This window comes from Festucalex cinctus, chromosome 21 (genome assembly GCF_051991245.1).
Source record: "Festucalex cinctus isolate MCC-2025b chromosome 21, RoL_Fcin_1.0, whole genome shotgun sequence".
In the NCBI taxonomy this organism is placed as follows: domain Eukaryota; kingdom Metazoa; phylum Chordata; class Actinopteri; order Syngnathiformes; family Syngnathidae; genus Festucalex; species Festucalex cinctus.
The window spans coordinates 16,611,001-16,631,938 of NC_135431.1; the positions used below are offsets into that span (position 1 = coordinate 16,611,001).

General features: G+C 39.5%; 1 protein-coding gene across 2 annotated transcripts in view; it reads left to right on the forward strand.

Moving 5' to 3' along the window:
- Positions 1 to 10,917: 10,917 nt before the first annotated feature.
- Positions 10,918 to 20,938, forward strand: part of jag2b (jagged canonical Notch ligand 2b) — a 56,387-nt gene continuing 46,366 nt past the window's right edge. The window contains exons 1-2 of one of the 2 annotated variants that reach the window (XM_077511354.1): positions 10,918 to 11,387; positions 13,464 to 13,772. In XM_077511354.1, the coding sequence (XP_077367480.1) occupies positions 11,319 to 11,387; positions 13,464 to 13,772 (378 nt within the window). In that variant the 5' untranslated portion in view covers positions 10,918 to 11,318. The remainder of the gene's footprint in view (positions 11,388 to 13,463; positions 13,773 to 20,938) is intronic. The other variant, XM_077511355.1, reaches the window with a different exon arrangement.

Consider the following 20,938-nt stretch of genomic DNA (forward strand, 5'->3'; position numbering starts at 1 on the left):
AACGTTTGGAGGGCGAGACCGAGACAAGACCAAGACTTTTAGAGGTCGAGACCAAGACTAGCCCAATACTTTTGAAAGTCGAGACCGAGACAAGACCAAGACAAAAAAAATTGTAGGTTGAAACCAAGACAAGCCCATTTTGAATGTTGCAATTGAGACAATACCAAGACAAAATTTGGAAGTTGAGACCAAGACAAGACCAAGACACTTGGAGGTCCAGACCGAGACAAGACCAAGACTTTTAGAGATGGAGACCAAGACTTTTGGAGATTGAGGCAGAGACAAGATCAAGACATTTGGAGATTGAGACCATGACTTTTGGAGGATGAGACCAAGACTTTTGGAGACTGAGACCGAGACAAGACCAAGACTTTTGGTGGCAGAGACAAGACAAGGTCAAGACTTTTGGAGATTGAGGCAGAGACGAGATCAAGACTTTTGGCGGTTGAGACCAAGACAAGACCAAGACACTTGAAAGTCCAGACCGAGACAAGACATAGACTTTTAGAGGTTGAGACCAAGACTTTTGGAGATTGAGGCAGAGACAAGATTAAGACATTTGGAGATTGAGACCATGACTTTTGGAGGATGAGACCAAGACAACAAGACCAAGACTTTTGGAGACTGAGACCGAGACAAGATCAAGACTTTTGGAGATCGAGATTAAGACAAGACCAAGACTTTTGGAATATGAGACCAAGAACAGACCAATACTTTTGGAGACTGAGATAAGATCAAGACTTTAGGAGATCGAGATCAAGACAAGACCAAGACTTTTGGAGGATGAGACCAAGACAAGATCAAGACTTTTAGAGATCGAGATCAAGACAAGACCAAGACTTTTGGAGGCGTAAAATGCCTCGAGTGACACTGAGCCCTGAAAAAGTGGTCTTGAGACCAAGACAGATCTTGAGAACGGCAGCACGATTACAACCGCAATAATAAACATATTAAATCAATACCTTGAAAATTTCTTTAGTCAATGATAAATTGGTTGTGTCCAGTGATGAAGTTCGCTTCCACTGCGTACACCAAACCAACAATTCCACAACTTCCTGGATGGCTGGCTGCATACATGAGCACTTCCATTGCGTGCCTGCTGCTTTCATGTTGTAACAGGACACATGGGATGTCTCTGGTCTCCAGAGACCACCTGAATGTGTGCTAGCCCAGCAGATGGATTACCTTGTCAATGTGACCCATTCACAGGCGGGAATTAAGATCTGCCCATTGACAGGAAGAGGAGAGCCACCTCCACAAAGCGAACACAATTCCACCACACTCCCCATCTGTATGCTAATCAGGCCTTGTATGGGGAAAAGGTGTGTTTTTCACTCTTTTGTTGTCCTTTACAAACATATTGTCTCCTATAAAACTTGTCTAGCTGGGTTTATATAGATATTGGCACTACATTATGATGGTGATAACTCGACGTGTCGAAAATCTAATCTGAAATTAGTGACGCTAAACCAGTATCCTTATCTCAACAAAGTATTTCTTATTGTTAGTATGCAAAAACTAAAACCACACTACCGTTGTCATAGTGCAACGTCATGATTGCAGTATTTTAATTTATACGTCCATACCACGTACCCAGTTTGGGACTGCGGAAAGCTGGAGCCCGTCCCAGCCGACTTTGGGTGAAAGTCAGACTACACCCTGGCGTGGGAACTGAACCCACGCTGCCTGAACGGAAGTCAGGAAAATGAATCATTACACTATCAGCGATTTATTTTAACGTATTGTTTTGAAATGACGATATTAACGTGGTAACATGACTTTGAATTTGTTCTTCTCAGGGCACGGCGAGGCTAGTGGTTCGCACGACTCTGCCTCGCTCCATGTTCAAATCTTGGCTCGGGCCTTCCTGTGTGGAGTTTGCATATTCTCCACGTGCTTGCATATTCCGGCTTCCTCGCATTCCAAAAACATGCGTGTTAGGTTAATTATAGACTGTATGGATGGTTGTTTGTTTATATGTGGCCTACGACTACTGGAGACCAGTCCAGGGTGGGCCCCGCCTCCAACCCAAAGTCTGCTATAGGATAGGCTCCAGGGTCGCCCATGACACAAAATGAAGATTTGGTGGGGAATTTGTGTTCCACTGTTTTTCGTGAATTATGTTTTGCAGTTAAAAAACAGAATAATAACTCAAATGTGGCCTTGAGGATAAAGGCTTGCCCACCCGTGAGCTAAAACCCACCCTGCTGAATATCATCTGCAAGAGGTGGTAATTGTGGAGGACGATTCAACCTTTTGACTAGAACTTTATGATCCAACGGAACATCTGTAAATCCCAAGCACAAGGTAACATTTCGGCTTTCACTTTAGCAGCACAAATACGGTATTTTCTCACTAAATTCAATCCATCTACAAACACTGTTCCTCTCTCTTGCAGCGGCGGAGTCATGACCTGATGGATTAGCATCATGCTTTGAGGAAGAGCAGCGGGTGAGGGACTGGCCCAGTCGTAGATAAGAACCGAGGTGAATGCTGACAACCTCTTTCTGCTTTCAAAACTACCAAAGCTGACCTTCCGTTTGAGGTTTTCTTCATTTTCTGCAAGCGAGGGAGTCTGATGTGGCTTATCGGTGTATTTACGAGCGCCCCGAGTTTTACCTGAAGGGGTGCACGGTACGGGCCACAGGGCTGTTGATTTGCGTGCCTCTACATGTGGAAGGAGACGGTCTTATCAGTGATGTTCAGACTGTCAAAGTTTGGCAAAGAGCTACTTTATCCAATGTCACCCATGGTCAAAATGGCCGACATCTGATCTCATTGTTAAGGTTCAAAAATCGGGTCAAGTCAATCAGTCATTTATTGTACATGTGTTCCAAAGAGGCTAAAGGGCTGCCTGCTGTCCTCCATCTCGTGTGAGAAATCCGTTCCGATGCATCATGCGAAATATTTTGAATGGCATTATTGTCATCTACTTGCTGAACTGGCTAACATGTTTGTCTATGGGTAGGGCTGCGACGTTAATAGCATGCAAATATGCATTTCCCGTTTGTTTGGGAAAGTCTTCCTCTTTGAACGGCAACATTTCACACCGGCTGGCTGGCTGGCTGAATGAAACCTGAGCTGTCTGCATGACGGCAAACAAACGCATACAGTACCACCAGCAGAGCAGAACATAAGGGTATGAAAAAGATACCTCCGTGTGTCAATGGTGACTACATGTCTCCTCTTATCTCAGCGGAAGTGCCATTTCCACACACTTGATAGCTCAGTCAAGCATGGGAACCAAAAGAAAAGGGCAGTAAACTCAAGTCATGGACGCGCGGGATTCGTCATTTGCAACAACGTTGGGTTGAATACAGTAGCAACAAAGGCGTTAATTAATGTGGGCAGCTGGTTTAAAAATTGAGGCAGAGGAAATGAAGCCAAAGAAGAAGAAAATCTCTCTTAGCTAGCTCGTAAGGAGGGAATTTCAGTGACAACGTACAACTAGAATCATGAGCAACCAAGGATTAAACTCACTAGTAAAGAGCAAGATAATCACAAGTTTAATTCAATGAAAAGTTTAGGGTACCTGGGCTTGACACTTGAGGGATACCAAAAATAAGTGGAAAAGGTTCAGTCCATTTAGTTGTCATTCTGTACAACAGTAGAGGACCCATGGTTGACACTTGTGGAAATCAGAAAAGAAGGTATCATGTCTTCGTCATTCATTCACGATTATAGCTGGGTATCGATACTAATTTCCTCAATCAATTTGATTGTGATTCACAAGAGTTCAGTTTGATTCATTCTACTTAAATTCAATCCGATGTTAATTATGGAACGTCAATTCTTACATATTGAGGACATGTTAAAAATTGCACAAATTAAATTGCAAATTAAATTTTGCAAAGGCAGTAACTGGTTAAATGATTTAGTTTATTAATGAAATTAGCGAGTTATAATCACTAAGTGTAGCACAAACATTGACATGGATGAAAATTTTTCATAATTCTAATTCATTCATTCTAATTCATCCATCCATTTTCTTGACCGCTTATTCCTCACAAGGGTCGCAGGGGGTGCTGGAGCCTATCTCAGCTGGCTGGGCAGTAAGCGGGGGAGACCCTGGACTGGTTGCCAGCCAATTGCAGGGCACACAGAGACGAACAACCATCCACACTAACAAGCACACCTCGGGACAATTCGGAGCGCCCAATTAACCTGCCATGCATGTCTTTGGAATGTGGGAGGAGACCGGAGTACCCGGAGAAGACCCACGCAGGCACGGGAGAACATGCAAACTCCACCTACGAAAGCCGGAGCCTGGACTCGAACCGGAGTCCTCAGTACTTGGAGGCGGACGTGCTAACCAGTCATCCATGTGCCGCCCTAATTCAATAATTGTAAATACAAATTAAAAAGATTGTGAATTGTCATAAAGTGAAACAAGTCAGGTATTTCATAAATGTATTAAAATACTTTTACATTCATGTGAAAATGAAATGTCAAGAAAACAGTAAGATACTAAAAAAAAAAAGTCCTTTAAAATTCAATTTTCTTGTGAAAAAGATGTTTAAAAAAATCGATTCATGGTTTTATGAATCTATCAGGCTCGAAAAGGAAAATCTATTTGATATACCGATTATTTGATTTTTTTAAAACTCAACCCTATTCACGATACCACTATTCTAAGACATATGTTCTATCAAAGGATGTATACAGTCCACTGTCTAGATGCACTGTAACGTTTTTTTTTTTTAAGTTACTGCAATCTCATACAAAGATCAAAAACAGAAACGCTCAAAAGACCAGATCTGTTTCGTGTGTTATTCTTCTGATTTTCAAACATTTTAAATGCCACCATTGACCTTTTTACACAACATCCAATTTCAACCCCTTCATGAGAGTCCCCTTATTGTAAAGTGCAGAAGAAACAATACAACAATATAGCCAGGCGGAAGGAAAGGAGGGGAAAAAAACATCAAATTACAAAACAAAGCCGCTCTATTATTTCATTCTTTCACACCACAATTTTGCCGTCCACGCTATTGTACTAAAGAGGGGAAGGGTGGTGTTGGCCAGGAAACATATATCAATGATGCTGAAACCTACAACCCCGAGGTCACCACTCAAGGCCATTTATTATTCAAAGTTGAATTCACCCACAGGGAGAATAAACTGCTTTTAGGGTCCAAGAAGTGATGCTGAAATCCATTTTTCCCTCCCGATGACTCCACTAAATGATCATCAACTACATATTCATATGAATTACTACATTTACATTATCAATGATTACATTTACTACAATTACACTGTGGAGACATGAGAACATTTGCATAAACTCGAGCGCTGCTTGTCATCATTATCGCTTGGTTAAAACAAAAAGGAACCATACTGCCACCAAACCACCTCCACCAGACACACGCACAACCAGGCGAGTCCCCAAAAGATAGATAAAAGGGAACGGGGCCGCGTCACTCGTATATGTACACACACTCACACACAGATCTGAAAAGAGGAAAGCCATGAAAAATGGATGAGAGAAGAAATCTACTTCACCTCCCCCTTGGAGACTGGCAAACCCCCCACAGCGCTCCCACTCATCATCCTTTCTCCTACAGCGCACACACACGTACACGGTGTGGAAACAGGAGGAAAAACTAGGTGTTTTAGTTCAGCCCAAATGTGAGGAAGTAGTGTCATAAAGCAGACAGAGTGTGAAAAACGTGAGGGGAAAACCTAATTTTGAGCTAAGAAAGTGATTCTTTTCTGCTCAAATTATTTTTGTGATTACATACAGAGCCTGCTTTGTGGTTGAACTCATTAAGCTATATAGCTATATTTCATTGAGATTGTTTGTGGTAATGTTTAACCGTTAGCTCGTCAAGCTAGTTCATTGCTAATGCATGTGACTCAAATTGTTTTGGTGATTACATAGCCTGCTTTGTAGTTTAACTCATTAAATGTATATTATGTCAATAGTGTATGTTTAACTATATTTCATTGAGATTGTTTGTGTTAATGTTTAACTGTTAGCTAGCCAAGCTAGCTCATTGCTAATGCACTCGGTTCAAATTGTTTTTGTGATTTCATATCCTGATTTGTAGTCAACGTACATTATGTTGATTATGTGTCTGTTTAGCTATATTTTATTGCGATTGTGGTAATGTTTAACTGTTGCTAGCCAAGCTAGCTCATTGCTAATGCACTCAGTTCAAATTATTCTTGTGATTTCATACCCTGATTTGTAGTAAACGTACATAATGTTGATTATGTGTCTGTTTATTGGGATTGTTTGTGGTAATGTTTAGCTGTTAGCTAGCCAAGCTAGCTCATTGCTAATGCACTCGGTTCAAATTATTTTTGTGATTTCATACCCTGATTTGTAGTAAACGTACATAATGTTGATTATGTGTCTGTTTATTGAGATTGTTTGTGGTAATGTCTTAACTGTTGCTAGCCAAGCTAGCTCATTGCTAATGCACTCGGTTCAAATTATTTTTGTGATTTCATACCCTGATTTGTAGTAAACGTACATAATGTTGATTATGTGTCTGTTTATTGAGATTGTTTGTGGTAATGTCTTAACTGTTGCTAGCCAAGCTAGCTCATTGCTAATGCACTCGGTTCAAATTATTTTTGTGATTTCATACCCTGATTTGTAGTAAACGTACATAATGTTGATTATGTGTCTGTTTATTGGGATTGTTTGTGGTAATGTTTAACTGTTAGCTAGCCAAGCTAGCTCATTGCTAATGCACTCGGTTCAAATTATTTTTGTGATTTCATACCCTGATTTGTAGTAAACGTACATAATGTTGATTATGTGTCTGTTTATTGAGATTGTTTGTGGTAATGTCTTAACTGTTGCTAGCCAAGCTAGCTCATTGCTAATGCACTCGGTTCAAATTATTTTTGTGATTTCATACCCTGATTTGTAGTAAACGTACATTATGTTGATGATGTGTCTGTTTAGCTAGATTTCATTGTGATTGTTTGTGGTAATGTCTAACTGTTGCTAGCCAAGCTAGCTCATTACTAATGCACTTGGCTCAAATTATTTTAGTGATTTCATACCCTGATTTGTAGTAGACGTACATAATGTTGATTATGTGTCTGTTTTGCTAGATTTCTTTGCGATTGTTTGTGGTAATGTTTAACTGTTATCTAGCCAAGCTAGCTCATTGCTAATGCACTCGGCTCAAATTATTTTGGTGATTACATATCCTGCTTTGTAGTAAACGTACATTATGTTGATTATGTGTCTGTTTAGCTAGATTTCATTGCGATTGTGTCTTGTAATGTTTAACAGATAGCCAAGCTAGCTCATTGCTACTGGGAGGTTATCAAGGGCAGTTGTTACAAACTTGCCTGTTTATCTCTAAAAATTATACAATTTACCACAAAATAAATTTGACTTCAATTATGTATCAGTACAAAAACCCACACATAAAAATGATTACGGTAAATAGCATTTTTATTTAAATGTTTAAGACAAAAAGATTTGAATATCTTTAGTCATAACCTAACATGGGGTCAATTGGAACATTTATCTCCTTGAGATTACGTCATATGTTTTCTATTTGTGTTGGCCAGGTCAAGCAGCAACATGGATGAATGTGAATCAGGAAGCTTTGGCGACCATGACACAACAGATTCGGAGAGGCAAGGTAGTCCCTATCCATGGATCTATTTCAGTGAATTCTTTGTTGTTGTCAACTCGAAAAATGTCACAATACAATGTTCAAATACAAATATTTGTCCAATCTGAAAAGAGACACAAAGTGTGTTCTTTCAGTTGTAAAAACTGTTAAGCTAAATTTAGCTAGCTAATTTGGTCCTATACAAAGTTAAATGGAAATCACTGTTCATCTTTTGTTTAATGCTGTGAAATATTTCTATCCATATTGCTCTGTTGGAGTTTTGACTGAAAGATATTTCAGGACCTGGCATAGTCCGTTTTGAGGTTACAAACAGTATGCAGTGGCATAAAAACACGTCATCATGTGGCAAAAGAAAGCAGGCTCACTTACCACTGAATTTAGCTTCTTTTTTTTCCCCCCATTGAAATTGTTTTGTGTAAAGCATAGAAGTCTATTTATACAAATATTTACTAATATAATTAGACTTTTGGTTAGTGATCGAATTGGTCATGCTCTGATTTAAGGGTTACTTTGCCAAACTGGGAGCAGTAATGTACCTAAAATATTGAATCCACCTCACAGTACAATGATAGAAACCTTCTCTAGCCCTTGACCTTTCAAAACTAGCTGAATGGCTTAATGAATGAAAACTGATCCATCCATGACATATTTCAGTGTGTGCCACGAAAGGCGCACCCACATTGTTCCTTCAGCACTCAGAGCCAGGTGTGACACAAATGGCACTCAAACGCACTTGTGGCTGTGGTGTGAAACGTTCCAGTCCAAGCGGTTGCAGCAGGTCAGGCTATCGGCTGCTTCTTTTCAGGCCTATCTCACCCAGCCAATGGGGGACTCAGACCTGTTTAAAACCACTTTTAAGGGTGATTATGCGTGGGCGTATTATACACGAGTGCGTGATATTCACCGAATTGCACTTGTTGCATATTCACTTTGTATGTTTTGCTGCTCCGTGTGTGGTAAACTAGATTCGATTACTGTAATATCAATGCTAACTTCCATTAGCCCATCAATGTTGTTTCGCACAATATGTTAGCATTAAGCTATCAGACCTTAATTCGATGAAATGATATTGTTTGGTTGAACGTTTTAGTGTTCATATTTATAGTGTGTAATTGTCTTTTGTTTGATTGTCAGTTTTTCAGTAGACTTCAACTGGGAGTGAAGTCTATTTTAATAAGTTTGAAAACGAAAGTGGTCTACAGTTTGTTTATCTTTTAAAACCGCACACCAAACTACAGTACTTTGGTAGCCCTTACGTTACACACTTTGTAACAGAAAACACTAATATATACATATAAATATGTAGAAATAAATAAATGAATACATATAAATATGTAGAAATAAATAAATGAATACGTATAAATACGTATAAATAAATAAATGAATACGTATAAATCTTTTCAGTAAACTTCAACTGGGAGTGAAGTCTATTTTAATAAGTTTGAAAATGAAAGGGTCTACAGTTCATTATTTTTCTTTTAAAAACCGCACACCAAACGACAGTACTTTGGTAGCCCTTACGTTACACACTTTGTAACAGAAAACACTAATATATATGTATGAGTTTTATAGAAGACTATTTGTGCGCTCAATCCATGCAAAATCCCTTGAGTCCGCTCCCTCTCAAATCACCGTCCGCCATCTGTCAACATTGCTCGGCTCACCTGGCCAAGCTGTCAAGGGAATGCAAATGTTCTTTAAAAAAAAAACAACAAAAAAACTTTTGTCTGTTTGTATTTACAGTATAGATGCAAAGTCATCGTGTGTGGCAATTGTTGATGCACGGATAATCTCATCCACGTGAGAAAGCACATCAACATGTTAACACTAGTAACTTCTGATATGATATTATATATCACTAATATAAAAACAATATGTCCATTTGAATATGTTGCAAATTCCGTCGTGAGAAATCGAAATTTGGCATATCAGGGGTGTGACCTAAATGTTTGTTGCTACTTCAGATCACATTGTGACTTGAGCTTGAATGTGGTTTGCTGCAAACAGTAGAGGGCGCTCTAAACTGATGCAACTTGAGGGGAGGACCTCAGTGAACTGGGGCTGCTTCACTTTTTATACTAAGTCGTCATAATAATAATGATAATAATCATCATCGTCAACCTGCCATTCATAAAAATATTATTAAAATAGGTTGGTTTTTTTTGGTTACCGTTAACATGCCTTGATGCTTTGCACCTGTCAAAAAAATTTTAATAAACATGATTCTTGTGAAATACTTGCAGGGGAGGACTGAAAGATAAATTGATAACAATTGGAAAAACATGATCAAAAAACAATAATCAATAAAATGGAATTTAGCAGCTCTCTCATAGTGGGACGTAATTGCACACGTCAAAAACTGAAAGTCTAAAAATGTAGCCTAAGATAAAATAAAAACTAGAAAACTAAGCTTAAAAATAGATAGCCTGATGGATAATATCTTTTTAAATGAAAATTTTGTGATATCAACATTTTAACTTTTAATGGCTGTGGCGGCAGACCAACAAAAAAAAATGATGAAATAAAAATTCATCCATCTATTTTTTTTATCCTCACTAGGGTGTTTGGGTGCGCTTGAGCAATCGCAGCTGATTACAGACGAGAGGTGGGGTGGAGCCTGGATTGGTTGCCAGCCAATCACAGCATACATAACGATTCACGCTCACGTTTTGCGCCTAAAGACAATTTAGTTTTTTCCTTGAACCTAATTTTTCGAATAAAAATGCTGTATTGAGATATCAGATATGTCTATAAAACTGTGCGTCATCATTGTTTTTTTTGGGGGGGGGGAAATTTGTATGTATCAAACATACTATAGTGGTATCGGTGCCTGGTATCAGTGTCTACTCAAGAATGTGGGGAAAAATTGTTTTGAATATCCCTACTTTATTTCTATAAATCTTTTCCATTGTTTAGATTTTAATATTTCCTAGAAAATCAAAATCACTTATGAGCTATTTCACACAGTATTATAATTATTTTATTTTTTAATGACGTCATTCACTTCTAAAATTTGATCCAACAACATTGACAAGATTTGTTACAGAATTGTCAATTTGTATTCTGTCAATAAAAAAAAATAGAAATAATAAAGTACTTGCTTTTGTGTTTACGAGGTTTACTAAATTAAAAATGCAACTTTTTAGGGGGAGGACGATTAGAAGGAACGGTGGGTGGTTGGTGTGGCGCGTGGGGGTTGTGAGGGGAGGCGGTTATACCCCCGCTAATGCCCGCCCCCCCCCTTTAATCCGATTGGCTGCTAGCCTTACCCCGTGGCCGAGCGCTGAGAGGTTGTCGCAGCTTGTCAATCAAAGGCGACGTCCTCTGGTCGGGCTTGTGGCTGGGAGAGACGTCTCAGTCAGTTCGCTGTGTGGAGACAGCTCGGACGCAGGGGAAGGGAGGAGAAGGAGAGGCGAGGCGAGGAAAAGAGAAGAGAGGAGCCCACTTGTGTTGAATGTTTTGCGTGGACCACCACCACCACGCGCGCCACCGCAACCTGCCCCGTGCGCACGCGTCTTCCGCCCGGCGCGGTGTGACCGACCCACGCCTGTGATTTTTTTTTCTTTTATCATTTTTTTTTTTTGAAGGGGCTTGTTTTTGTTGTTGTTATTGTTGCATGTCAGGAGGCTGCTGTTCGCCGGCTCTGCGGCTGTTTGTCTGCGCTCAGCGAGCCCCCTCCCTCCTCCTATGGGACTCTAATTAATCGGAGGCATGTGGACTCGCACCAGGATTAGACATCCCTGCCTAATAGTGTGCCTGCTGTTGACGTTATGGGCCAAGGTAAGACGCTTGCCTGCTTCGTTTTTCAACAATAAAAACGGGCAGTTTTAGCATCGACGCACGCGACCAAAAAAAACAAACAAAAAAACAAAAACGCTTTTAATTACCCGCGTGCAAAAGTTGGCTGGCGTGGACCTACTTTGCATCACGTTAATCGGTAATTGTATTACGCGGACGTTATTAGAGGAGCATGGGATCACGCCACCTTGATGAGACTCGCGCAAGGATTCGTGTCGGTTCCATTTAACCCCTCCCTGACCTTTTATTGTTGCCAATTAACACGAGGGCTGACTTATGCGTGTATATCTTTCTTAATTGGGCCCACGCGAGTTGTTAAGTTGCAGCAAACTGGCTGCTGCAGAGCACGTTTGACTTTTTTTTTTTTTTTTTTTTTTAATTATTATTTTTTTCACTGCTTCATCATGGAGGATGCACAAGCCAGCAGACGTATAATGACCACTTCCACATAGTAACATGACAGTGATCTGCGGTCGTGATGTTGTGGCTGGTTGCCGTGTAAAAATAAATATTTGTAAAACGGCGGAGGACTCGATTGATCGCGAAGAAAACCCACTCGGTTGCATTTTTTTTTAGGTTAATGTTGACGTATGTCGTTTGTAGCCAATGTAATGATTTATCTGGGTTTTTTGTGCACAATGTTAGTTTCCGTTGCTTTTTTGACATACGTTAAAACATATTTTAAATGAGCTGTATTGGTGCCATATTGGCGTGCTTAACAATGAGGTTCACCTGCATGCAAAGTGCATTGAGATCCAATGCACAGGTTGCATTAAAAAGTTTACTTTAAAAAGAAAATGATGGTCCATTTGAATTGAAACTGGGTTTTGTTAATGTGTACTGGCCATGCTTTTTCACATTTTAACTAAAGTGAAACTTACTAAGGCTGAATTCACAATATGCCTATATATCTTTTTAAGATGATATATCTTATGTTTTATATTGACAAAATACATTACACAAACAGCATACAGATGCCCAAATTACAGTGAAATAACTACAAATAGAACTAATCGAGACAAGTACTGCAGTATAAAAACACAATTTTAAACAAGTCAATTTACTAACGCAAATGAGAGTAAGTTTTTCTCTACAAGCACAAAACAAACTTTTTAGAATTGATTACTTCAGTTATCGATTATTATTAAGAGTTTCAAGATGTGAATTTTTGTGTCAACAAATTTTTAATACAACCAGTCCCCACCATTTACGCGATTATTTTTGTTACTATACAATATTCAGAACATAGTTAATTGACAATTCTTTCGCCATAGTTTCAGTTATTAGCTCGTGTTTTTTGGACCTAACTGATGCCGATAGCAATTTTTGGCAGGGAAAAAAAATCGCCCGATTAATTAAAAAAATAAATAAATAAATAAATACAACGCATATAATACCCCCCCAATGCATCTCAATGGGTGATTCCACAACGCCGAGAACTGTATATGCACCGATCCATTCTGCACATTAATCGTTTTTCTTCGATTCTAACATTTTTAAGGATGGTTCAATTATAGCCCTAGTACATAATAAGTCAAAATAATCTGCAAACATCAGCCATTTGGCCAAGGTTTGAATGTCCATAAGTGACCGATTTAATTGGCCAGCCGATTAATCGGTCAGGCCTTTCGTATATGTCACAGAAATCAAGGAATAATTCCGGGTAGTGTTGAGGGGATGAAATCGGAAGACTTGGACAAAATGAAGCGAAACAATGGCTCATAATGATTCGAAAAGCTGTCGATTTAAATTGATAATTGATTACATGTCAAATAAGCGATTACTTGTGACACCTCTAGGCGAGAATCCGATTTGAAGATGCATGTTTTAGCTTTTTATTTTCCATTTATGGTTCAAAATGGTGTCACAGAATTCACAATACAAGCAGCAGCTTTCAGTTTTATAGCGTGCAGCTCTGCACTACTCCAAACACAAGACACCAATCGGTAAATTGCCATCACCAATGAAAACTGAGCGTTACCACCGACCCGAAAGGCAAGCCGAGCGAGTGTCTGCCGTGGTGTGACCGTGGGCAATTTTGTGCAACGTTGTTTCCAGGCGTCGCAGTCAACAGGCTATTTCGAGCTGCAGCTGATCTCGGTGGAGAATGTGAACGGCGAGCTGGCGAGCGGGGAGTGCTGCGACGGCTCCAGGAGCTCCCAGGACCTGCGCTGCGTGGAGGACCCGTGTGACACATACTTCAAGGTGTGCCTCAAGGAGTACCAGGTGGACATCACCGGGGAGTCGTGCACCTTCGGAGCTGCGTCGACGCAAGTTCTCGGTGGAAATACGTTGACTTTTCAGAACGCCAACAACAAAATCAGCGACGCTGCCAAGATCGTGATCCCCTTCCAGTTTGCATGGCCGGTAAGCGATTTATATTTATTTATTTATTTATTTATTTATTTTTGCTGCAGGTGAACATGTCTACTTCCTGTCTGGAAAGATGATTCACAATACAGAATGTTTCAAGTTCATGTCCTTGAATATGCGCCAGCATTCTTGCGCACCGCTACGGCAGCAATTATGAAGATGAAAGTGAATAGTTGATGTGTCATTGAAGAAAACTGGCTTTGCAATGCCTGAGAGCAAATGAATTGCTTTTTCCCGTCATTGGGATTTAAAATTATTTCGTCAGCGATTATCAGTTTGGTGGTTCATCGGGTTGTTAAAAAAAAAAAAGTCACGGTTTCAATTAATGCTCATGCTGGCTGTCACCAGTCACCACTTTTATTTTTTGAGGGGACTTCTAAGGAGGCAGCAGTATGATTGGCTGCTTCAGAGTTGATTAAATGAGCCACTTAACTTCATTTCCTCCAATTAGATTTTTTTTTTGTTTTGGGAGGAAGCAGGAAGCAAGACAAAATGTTGTGCAAATACAGATTTTATTTTATTTATTTTTATACTCTGATTGATTAATATACATTGTCCTTAAGAAAAAAAAAGTGCCAGAGGACACAAGTTAGCCCCAAGGACAACCTGAGTTCTAATTAATTTGCTCTTAATTTGGAAAGAAAAATGCACTTTTCCTGTCATTAACGTCCAACATGAAACACTAATGCCACCTTGTTGCAGAAAAATTGCCTCAGCACAAATCTGACTGTTTCATCCTCCTTTTAACTCATTCACTGGTAGCCATTTTCACTGAAGCAACCCCTTTCACTCATGGCTTTTTAACTGGATTTTGACTGATTTTGCAAGGCCCACAGAATATTGTGTTCTTTTGCTATCAAAACATGGAACCTACCAAAGGAAATATTAGTCTCTTCTTTCATCAGGAAAAAAAGTATATTTCTATCTTTTTCTGTTTTACAGCAATTAGCATTAGAATGTAGCAAAGTTTCATCATTATTCACAAATCTGCTTGGAATTGTGGGGAAATCAGATTGTTTCAACATGGCCTTGGTTGATCTCATATAGTCTGATGCCACCTGCTGGCCGTTTTTGTAATTACTACCATTGCTTCACCTGTGTTTGCATTTGAGAGGCTGCATCAAATACTCTATGCTTTTATGATCTATCATAATAAAACGTCTAAATACGTCTATGGGACAATTAAAACATTTAAAATAGAACATGTATATATACGTTTTTGGGAGCAAATGAGTTAACTGCCAGGTATATCATGTTAACTTCAAATCTTTTTCAAATGACTATGAAATTAATGTATTAACAAAATAAGACAACCATATTTCTGTAATATTATTCCTCAACAGCATTAAATTTGAAAAAAATGTATTGTACACTTTAGAGCTAGTGGTGTGAATTGCCTAGTACCTGGTGTTTCGATTCGTATCACGATTCATAGGTCACGATTCTATTCGATACCGATTAATCCCGATACAAATTTCTAAGTCGAATCTTGCGATTTTTTTTAATTTATTTATTTATTTATTTTTTTTATTTTTTTCTCAAATTTAGAAAATCAGTAAACTTGTACACTGTAAGATTTGTATGAAAATGTATTATTTATCTGAAATTTCAGCCTTATAACTGTGAGCCACTGTATTTAACATTCATGTTTAAACAGCATTGAAATAAAATATTAAGGCTTAATGTTCCATTAATGTAACAATTTTTCCCATGCTTAAGGTGTGAACTCTAACCATAATTAAGACGTTTTGTTGAATATTTTTCCATCAAAAATGAATGTTTAAAAATCGACCACCTATTGAATCGATTCGAGAATTGCGTGCTGTAATATCGCGATATATTGCCGAATCGATTTTTTTTTTTTTTAAACACCCCTATTTAGAACAGATAAATAAATGTGATTAATTTGCGAGAGTTAGCTATGAATACCATGCAATTATGATTAAAACTTCTAATCAACTGCATAAAAAATATATCAGATTTGAATTTGTTATACTAGATGCAGAAGGACTTTAGGAAGGGAGTAATCGTATTCACTTTAGTCGCAACGATCGATATGATCGTTCTAGTGACCTTCAAACGTGACATCCTAACACGGGCTATTCCGTTTTGAGTATAGCGCGTCTTTCAAAGATCCAGTTACAGCGGCAGTGCTTGGTAACGTCACCTGGGTCGTCTATTCGAGCGTTTGGCTTTGTTCCAAGCGCACTACTAAGCACCTGCCAAAGGCCAGCGCGGGCTAATTGGACAGGCCCACGTGCTTTTAATATGCAGACCCTTGAAGTGGATCCGAAAACCGTCATTGAACACGATTGTTGTTTTATTTTGTCGAACCTACATATTTCACAAACGCCTGTGTCCTACTTTGCGGTTGTCGAGCATCATGCGTTTGTATAGTTGAGCAACTTCCTGCATGGAGTCTGGTGCGGTCTTCTGTCCTCAATGCTCGACTGTGACCCGAGATGATGATGATGATGATAATATATATGTTGTGAGTGGGCCTCGGTTTGGAGTTCCCCCTCGTGCATCCCGCCGCTTCCTCCCCTGCTGTGGGTGCCAGGTGGCCCCTCCAAGGCAATTAAGCTTGTCTCACTGTCCAAGGTTGATAGATGATGATTTTGGGGCTGGCGAATTAGGTGTGCGTGCGTGTCCTGGTTTGACTTGTTTGTAGCTTGAGCGTTCACGGGAATTTCAAAGTATTTTCTGAATTTTCCGAAAATCCGACTAATGGCACTTTAAGGTAATTGGGAATCTTTAAAATGTATGTTTACAATTATTTAAATAAAATAATCATAAAAGTTTCTGGATTAGCTGGCAACCAGTCCAGGGTGTCCCCCGCCTACTGCCCAGAGCCAGCTGAGATAGGCTCCAGCACCCCCGCGACCCTTGTGAGGAATAAGCGGTCGAGAAAATGGATGGATGGATGGATGGATATATATTAGAGATAGATCAATATATTTTTTTCAGGGCCGATGCAGATACCGATTATTAGTAGTCAAGGACCATGATAACCGATATCTGAAGATATATATATATATATATATATATATATATATATATATATATATATATAAATACAAAATTGGGACTGCGTGAAATCATTAACCGAATCGAAAATCAATCAAAGTGAATTGTGAGTCAAATCGAATCCGGACTGTGAATCGTTGTTTTCCAACCTAAGAAGCTCTAGCTAGCTCATGAATTAGCTTAACAAGTATTTTACCTTCCACACTATTTCAAGCACAAGAGAACATCATAAATCTGGTTTTATTGGCAACTACTTTTGGCACATGAGGTTTACTGGCACAATATTGACAAAGTGATTGATTTGATCGCAATTTCTACTCTAAAATTGGCAACAACAAAAAAAAAAAACCTGTTTAAACATATACGTGGACAAAAACTCCAAAGGTTTCTGTTGGCTTCAATCGGAGGGGAAGAGGTTTGTCAAGCGGTCACTATTCCAGTGGCAGATGTCTCAACAAGCCCGTGCGGGGTCGCTTTGCTGCGTGCACGCCGAGGGAACAAAGATGCAGTGTACCGTCGGCTGTGTCATCTGGCTGACGGCCCATTTTTACGCATTTGACACCCGGCGTCTCCTCTCTGACATCACCAGGCCAGAGAAGTATATCAGAACAAGCTAACGTTAGCTCATTGCTAATGTGTGCAGCCTACATTTTCAGTATGTCCCTTCTAACGGGTGTCGAAATAATCAACGTACCTTTCCTAGAACATGTTGCTGACACAAGTCAATAGCATCTCGCGTTTCTGGTAAGAGCGTCTTGTTCGTTTCGGTGTAGTGACCAGCGTGACGCTTTCGCTAATATCTGATTGGACTCGGATTGCATAATTTTTTGGAACACCTCCAGTACTTGTCCAGTTCTTCTTTTTTTTAATTTTTTTTATTTTTTATTTTTTTACTGCCAGTAAAGAGACATGTGATTGAGGACCTCTGAGCTTGTGTTTTGGAATCGATGGGAACGTCTTTTTATATTCAATACAGGGCACTGGTTAATTTGTGAAATTTGTTTACAGTTCTGCCCCCAGGTTGCTCTTCAGTCCTCCGAATGGGTGTGGCTTATACTTAAACTAATTGTTGTTACTAATTGTTCATTGCATGATCGAGCCCTCTGAATTCTGCCTAGCAACAAATGGTCAGGTGTTTGGTTGTTATGCTAGCCTGAACTTTAAATACTTGGTGTTGATATGTTGTTTAAAAAAAAAAAAAAAAAAAAAAAAATGTCGATAGCAAGCAGACAATGTCCGATATGTGAGCTTGTTGATATGATGGAATTAGGGATGTTCGATACCACTTTTTTTCCAGACTGATACCGATACTCAGACCCTCAGTACTCACCGCTACCGATACCAACTGCCGATACCAGTCGTACATTTTGACAAATAAAAAAAGTCACTAAAAGATATTTTTAAACAATAAGTTTAAAAAAAAAAAAACTGCACAGTCACTCTTCAATAGTCTTAACGCTCAAAATAAAACACAAAAATGCTGTTTTAGTTTAAGATTCACAATTTTGAAGTATTTCCAAACCGGTGAAGTTTTGGTGAAAAACTGCTGCAAGCTAGCGCCAGTTACAGGCAAGGAGGACTCACTTAACGTCTTCCCCCTCTGCCATCGGTCGCTTGTACTCGTCTGCGTCACGAGTACTCGAGTACTTGAAAAAAGGCTGGTATCGGACCGATACCTGGTATCGGTACTCGCCCATCCCTAGATAGGATGGATATTTATTTATTTTTGCTAATGTTAGCATTTAATGAGCAACATGGTGGACCTTCACTTGGACTTTATTCAGTTAACAAGCTGTTTGCTAACTTTTAGAATTTCTGAAATGTTTTTATCACAAACGATATTTCACTATGACAGACACATTAAACTTGACAACATCATATAATGTAATTTCGAGAAGTAAGTGTAAATATGTTGTTTTTTTTTTCCCAACTGTCCACCGTTTCAGCTTCCACCGAAGGACGACAAATGCAAAGTAAAACATCAGAATGTTCCTTTAAAAGGGCAGTTACTCTCTAATGACAGGGTGGACAGCAATTTCAGACTGTTCTACATGATTATGAAAGTCAAATATGCATGATCAAAATCTCTTGATCAAATAACTTGCTTTCACACTCTGTAGAACCTTCATGCGAAGCGGTTGCCGGTGAGATACAGTAAGTCTTGATTCACGAACGTGACCGTATCAAAAGAGGAAGCGCCGACTTGTATTGAAACCATGTGCTAATCTGCACAGACCTGTGTGAGAATGTCTTTGACTGGAGAGAGCCCAAACTATTTGAACGGGTTTGGCTCCCTCCTCCAGCCACGTGTCCGTCAACTGCAGGCGGCGTGCACTTTCGAGCAGATGCAGTCAAGTGCAGCCAGCCATGCGTGTGGTTTTTAAAGTGGGATCTGTGGAACACACTAGAGTAAACTTTTGACTACTTGCTGAAATTCGGCTGTCAAAGTTACACTGCTCTTAACTGTTTTGATTCATATGCGCATCAAAGTATCTTCTGTCCATTTAGGTTCACAAATATGCATGCCACTATTTATTTAACTGGTTGGGTGACTTGGTCAAGTTATTGGTTTTAAATAAAAAATAAAATGCTTGACCGAGCCACTAGTAAACATTTCATACTCATAATTTATTATTTTCTATACATAATACATTATTAAACACCAATAAAATTAGCCTATGCTAAACGGTTAGTAATTGCGATTAGCATTACCGCGCTAGCGATTACCACTTCAGGTACCGTATACAAACACTAACTACCATTTAGTTCACACATACATCATTATATCTATTCTACATTACACATATAATATCTTAAAAGTCACTTACAGATGATGCGTCAACAATATCCCATGAGTAAACAAGGGTAGAGTTAGCTGTTAGCTACAGGAGGTTAATAGGTGTGTTTCCATTACTATATTTCAGGTCACGTGACCCCGGACGGTCACGTAATTCGGAAGTCACATGACGAAACATTTGAGATTTTACGAGAATGGTCAGATCTCGTGAGACGGGACGTTACGAGAATTGCGCCCAAAGCGAAAATCACTCTGCAACGGAAACACCGACCATTCGAAATTGTAGAAATATTGCTTTCATTTTGCGAAAACTGTAATGGAAATGCACCTAATAACTTCTGTGCAATGTATATTTTGGTCGCTGAGACTACACAATTTCATCCACATACCTTTTCATCCACATATGCCTTACATATATAATTAGGAATTTGTTTTAAATCTATGCCAGTACCTGTTAAGGTAATGTAGCAGGAAGTCGGCTTAGCATTTCACTTTTGATTTCCATTCAATGAATGGTTGTTTTACAGTTGCTGTTGTTCTTAACGTAATTTTGGGATCTGTTTTAAGACAAAAAGCTTGCGGATATGCTTTGTTGTAACTGTGTGGTATTCCTGGCTTGTACGAGACAAAAAGCTTCCTCTCAAAATTGGGCCAGCATAATACACCACATGGCGCTTAATGTTACAAAGAAGTTGGACGGAAGCCGCAGTTAGTGCTTCATTTGAACACTGAGTCAGGACTTGTACTGTAAGTCACCTCCGCTTTCATCAGCGCTGGCCTGTTAAGTGCAGAGATGAACGCGCTGACTGAGGCCGCGCGGAGGCGGCTGCGGTTCAGCCGCACCTGATACTCCGCTTGTCAAATGCTGTTGCTAGGAGACGGCTACATAGGCCTGTGGTAAACAATTATCTTTGCCCGTGGCGGTGCCTGCCTTCCCCCATCCTCCCCATTTTTTTTTTATTTTTTTTTCCCCCCCTCCAGGTCCGAGGGCTGTTATGTGCAAAGCCACTCACCTGTGGTTTAGCCCACCTTTTGAATTGATCATGTAATTGTATAGTCGTCCAGAATTCCCAAGGCGTTGAGCTTAAAGGAGCGTCTGGTGTTTGTCTTCAAGTCTAGAAATTGTGTTTACCTTTTCATTCAAGTCACAGCCGTGCTAGAGCAACGTTTTGAATATTGCCTAACGCTATATTTAATATTTTTCCAGCTAATACTCATGTTCGTGTGTGGTCCTGGAACAGTTTCCCAACCTTGATTGAGCCAAGGCCTGTGACAAAAAGTCATTTAGTGTAAGAGTGTCTTCTCTCAGTACATATCCTTCACTTATATTTTAATG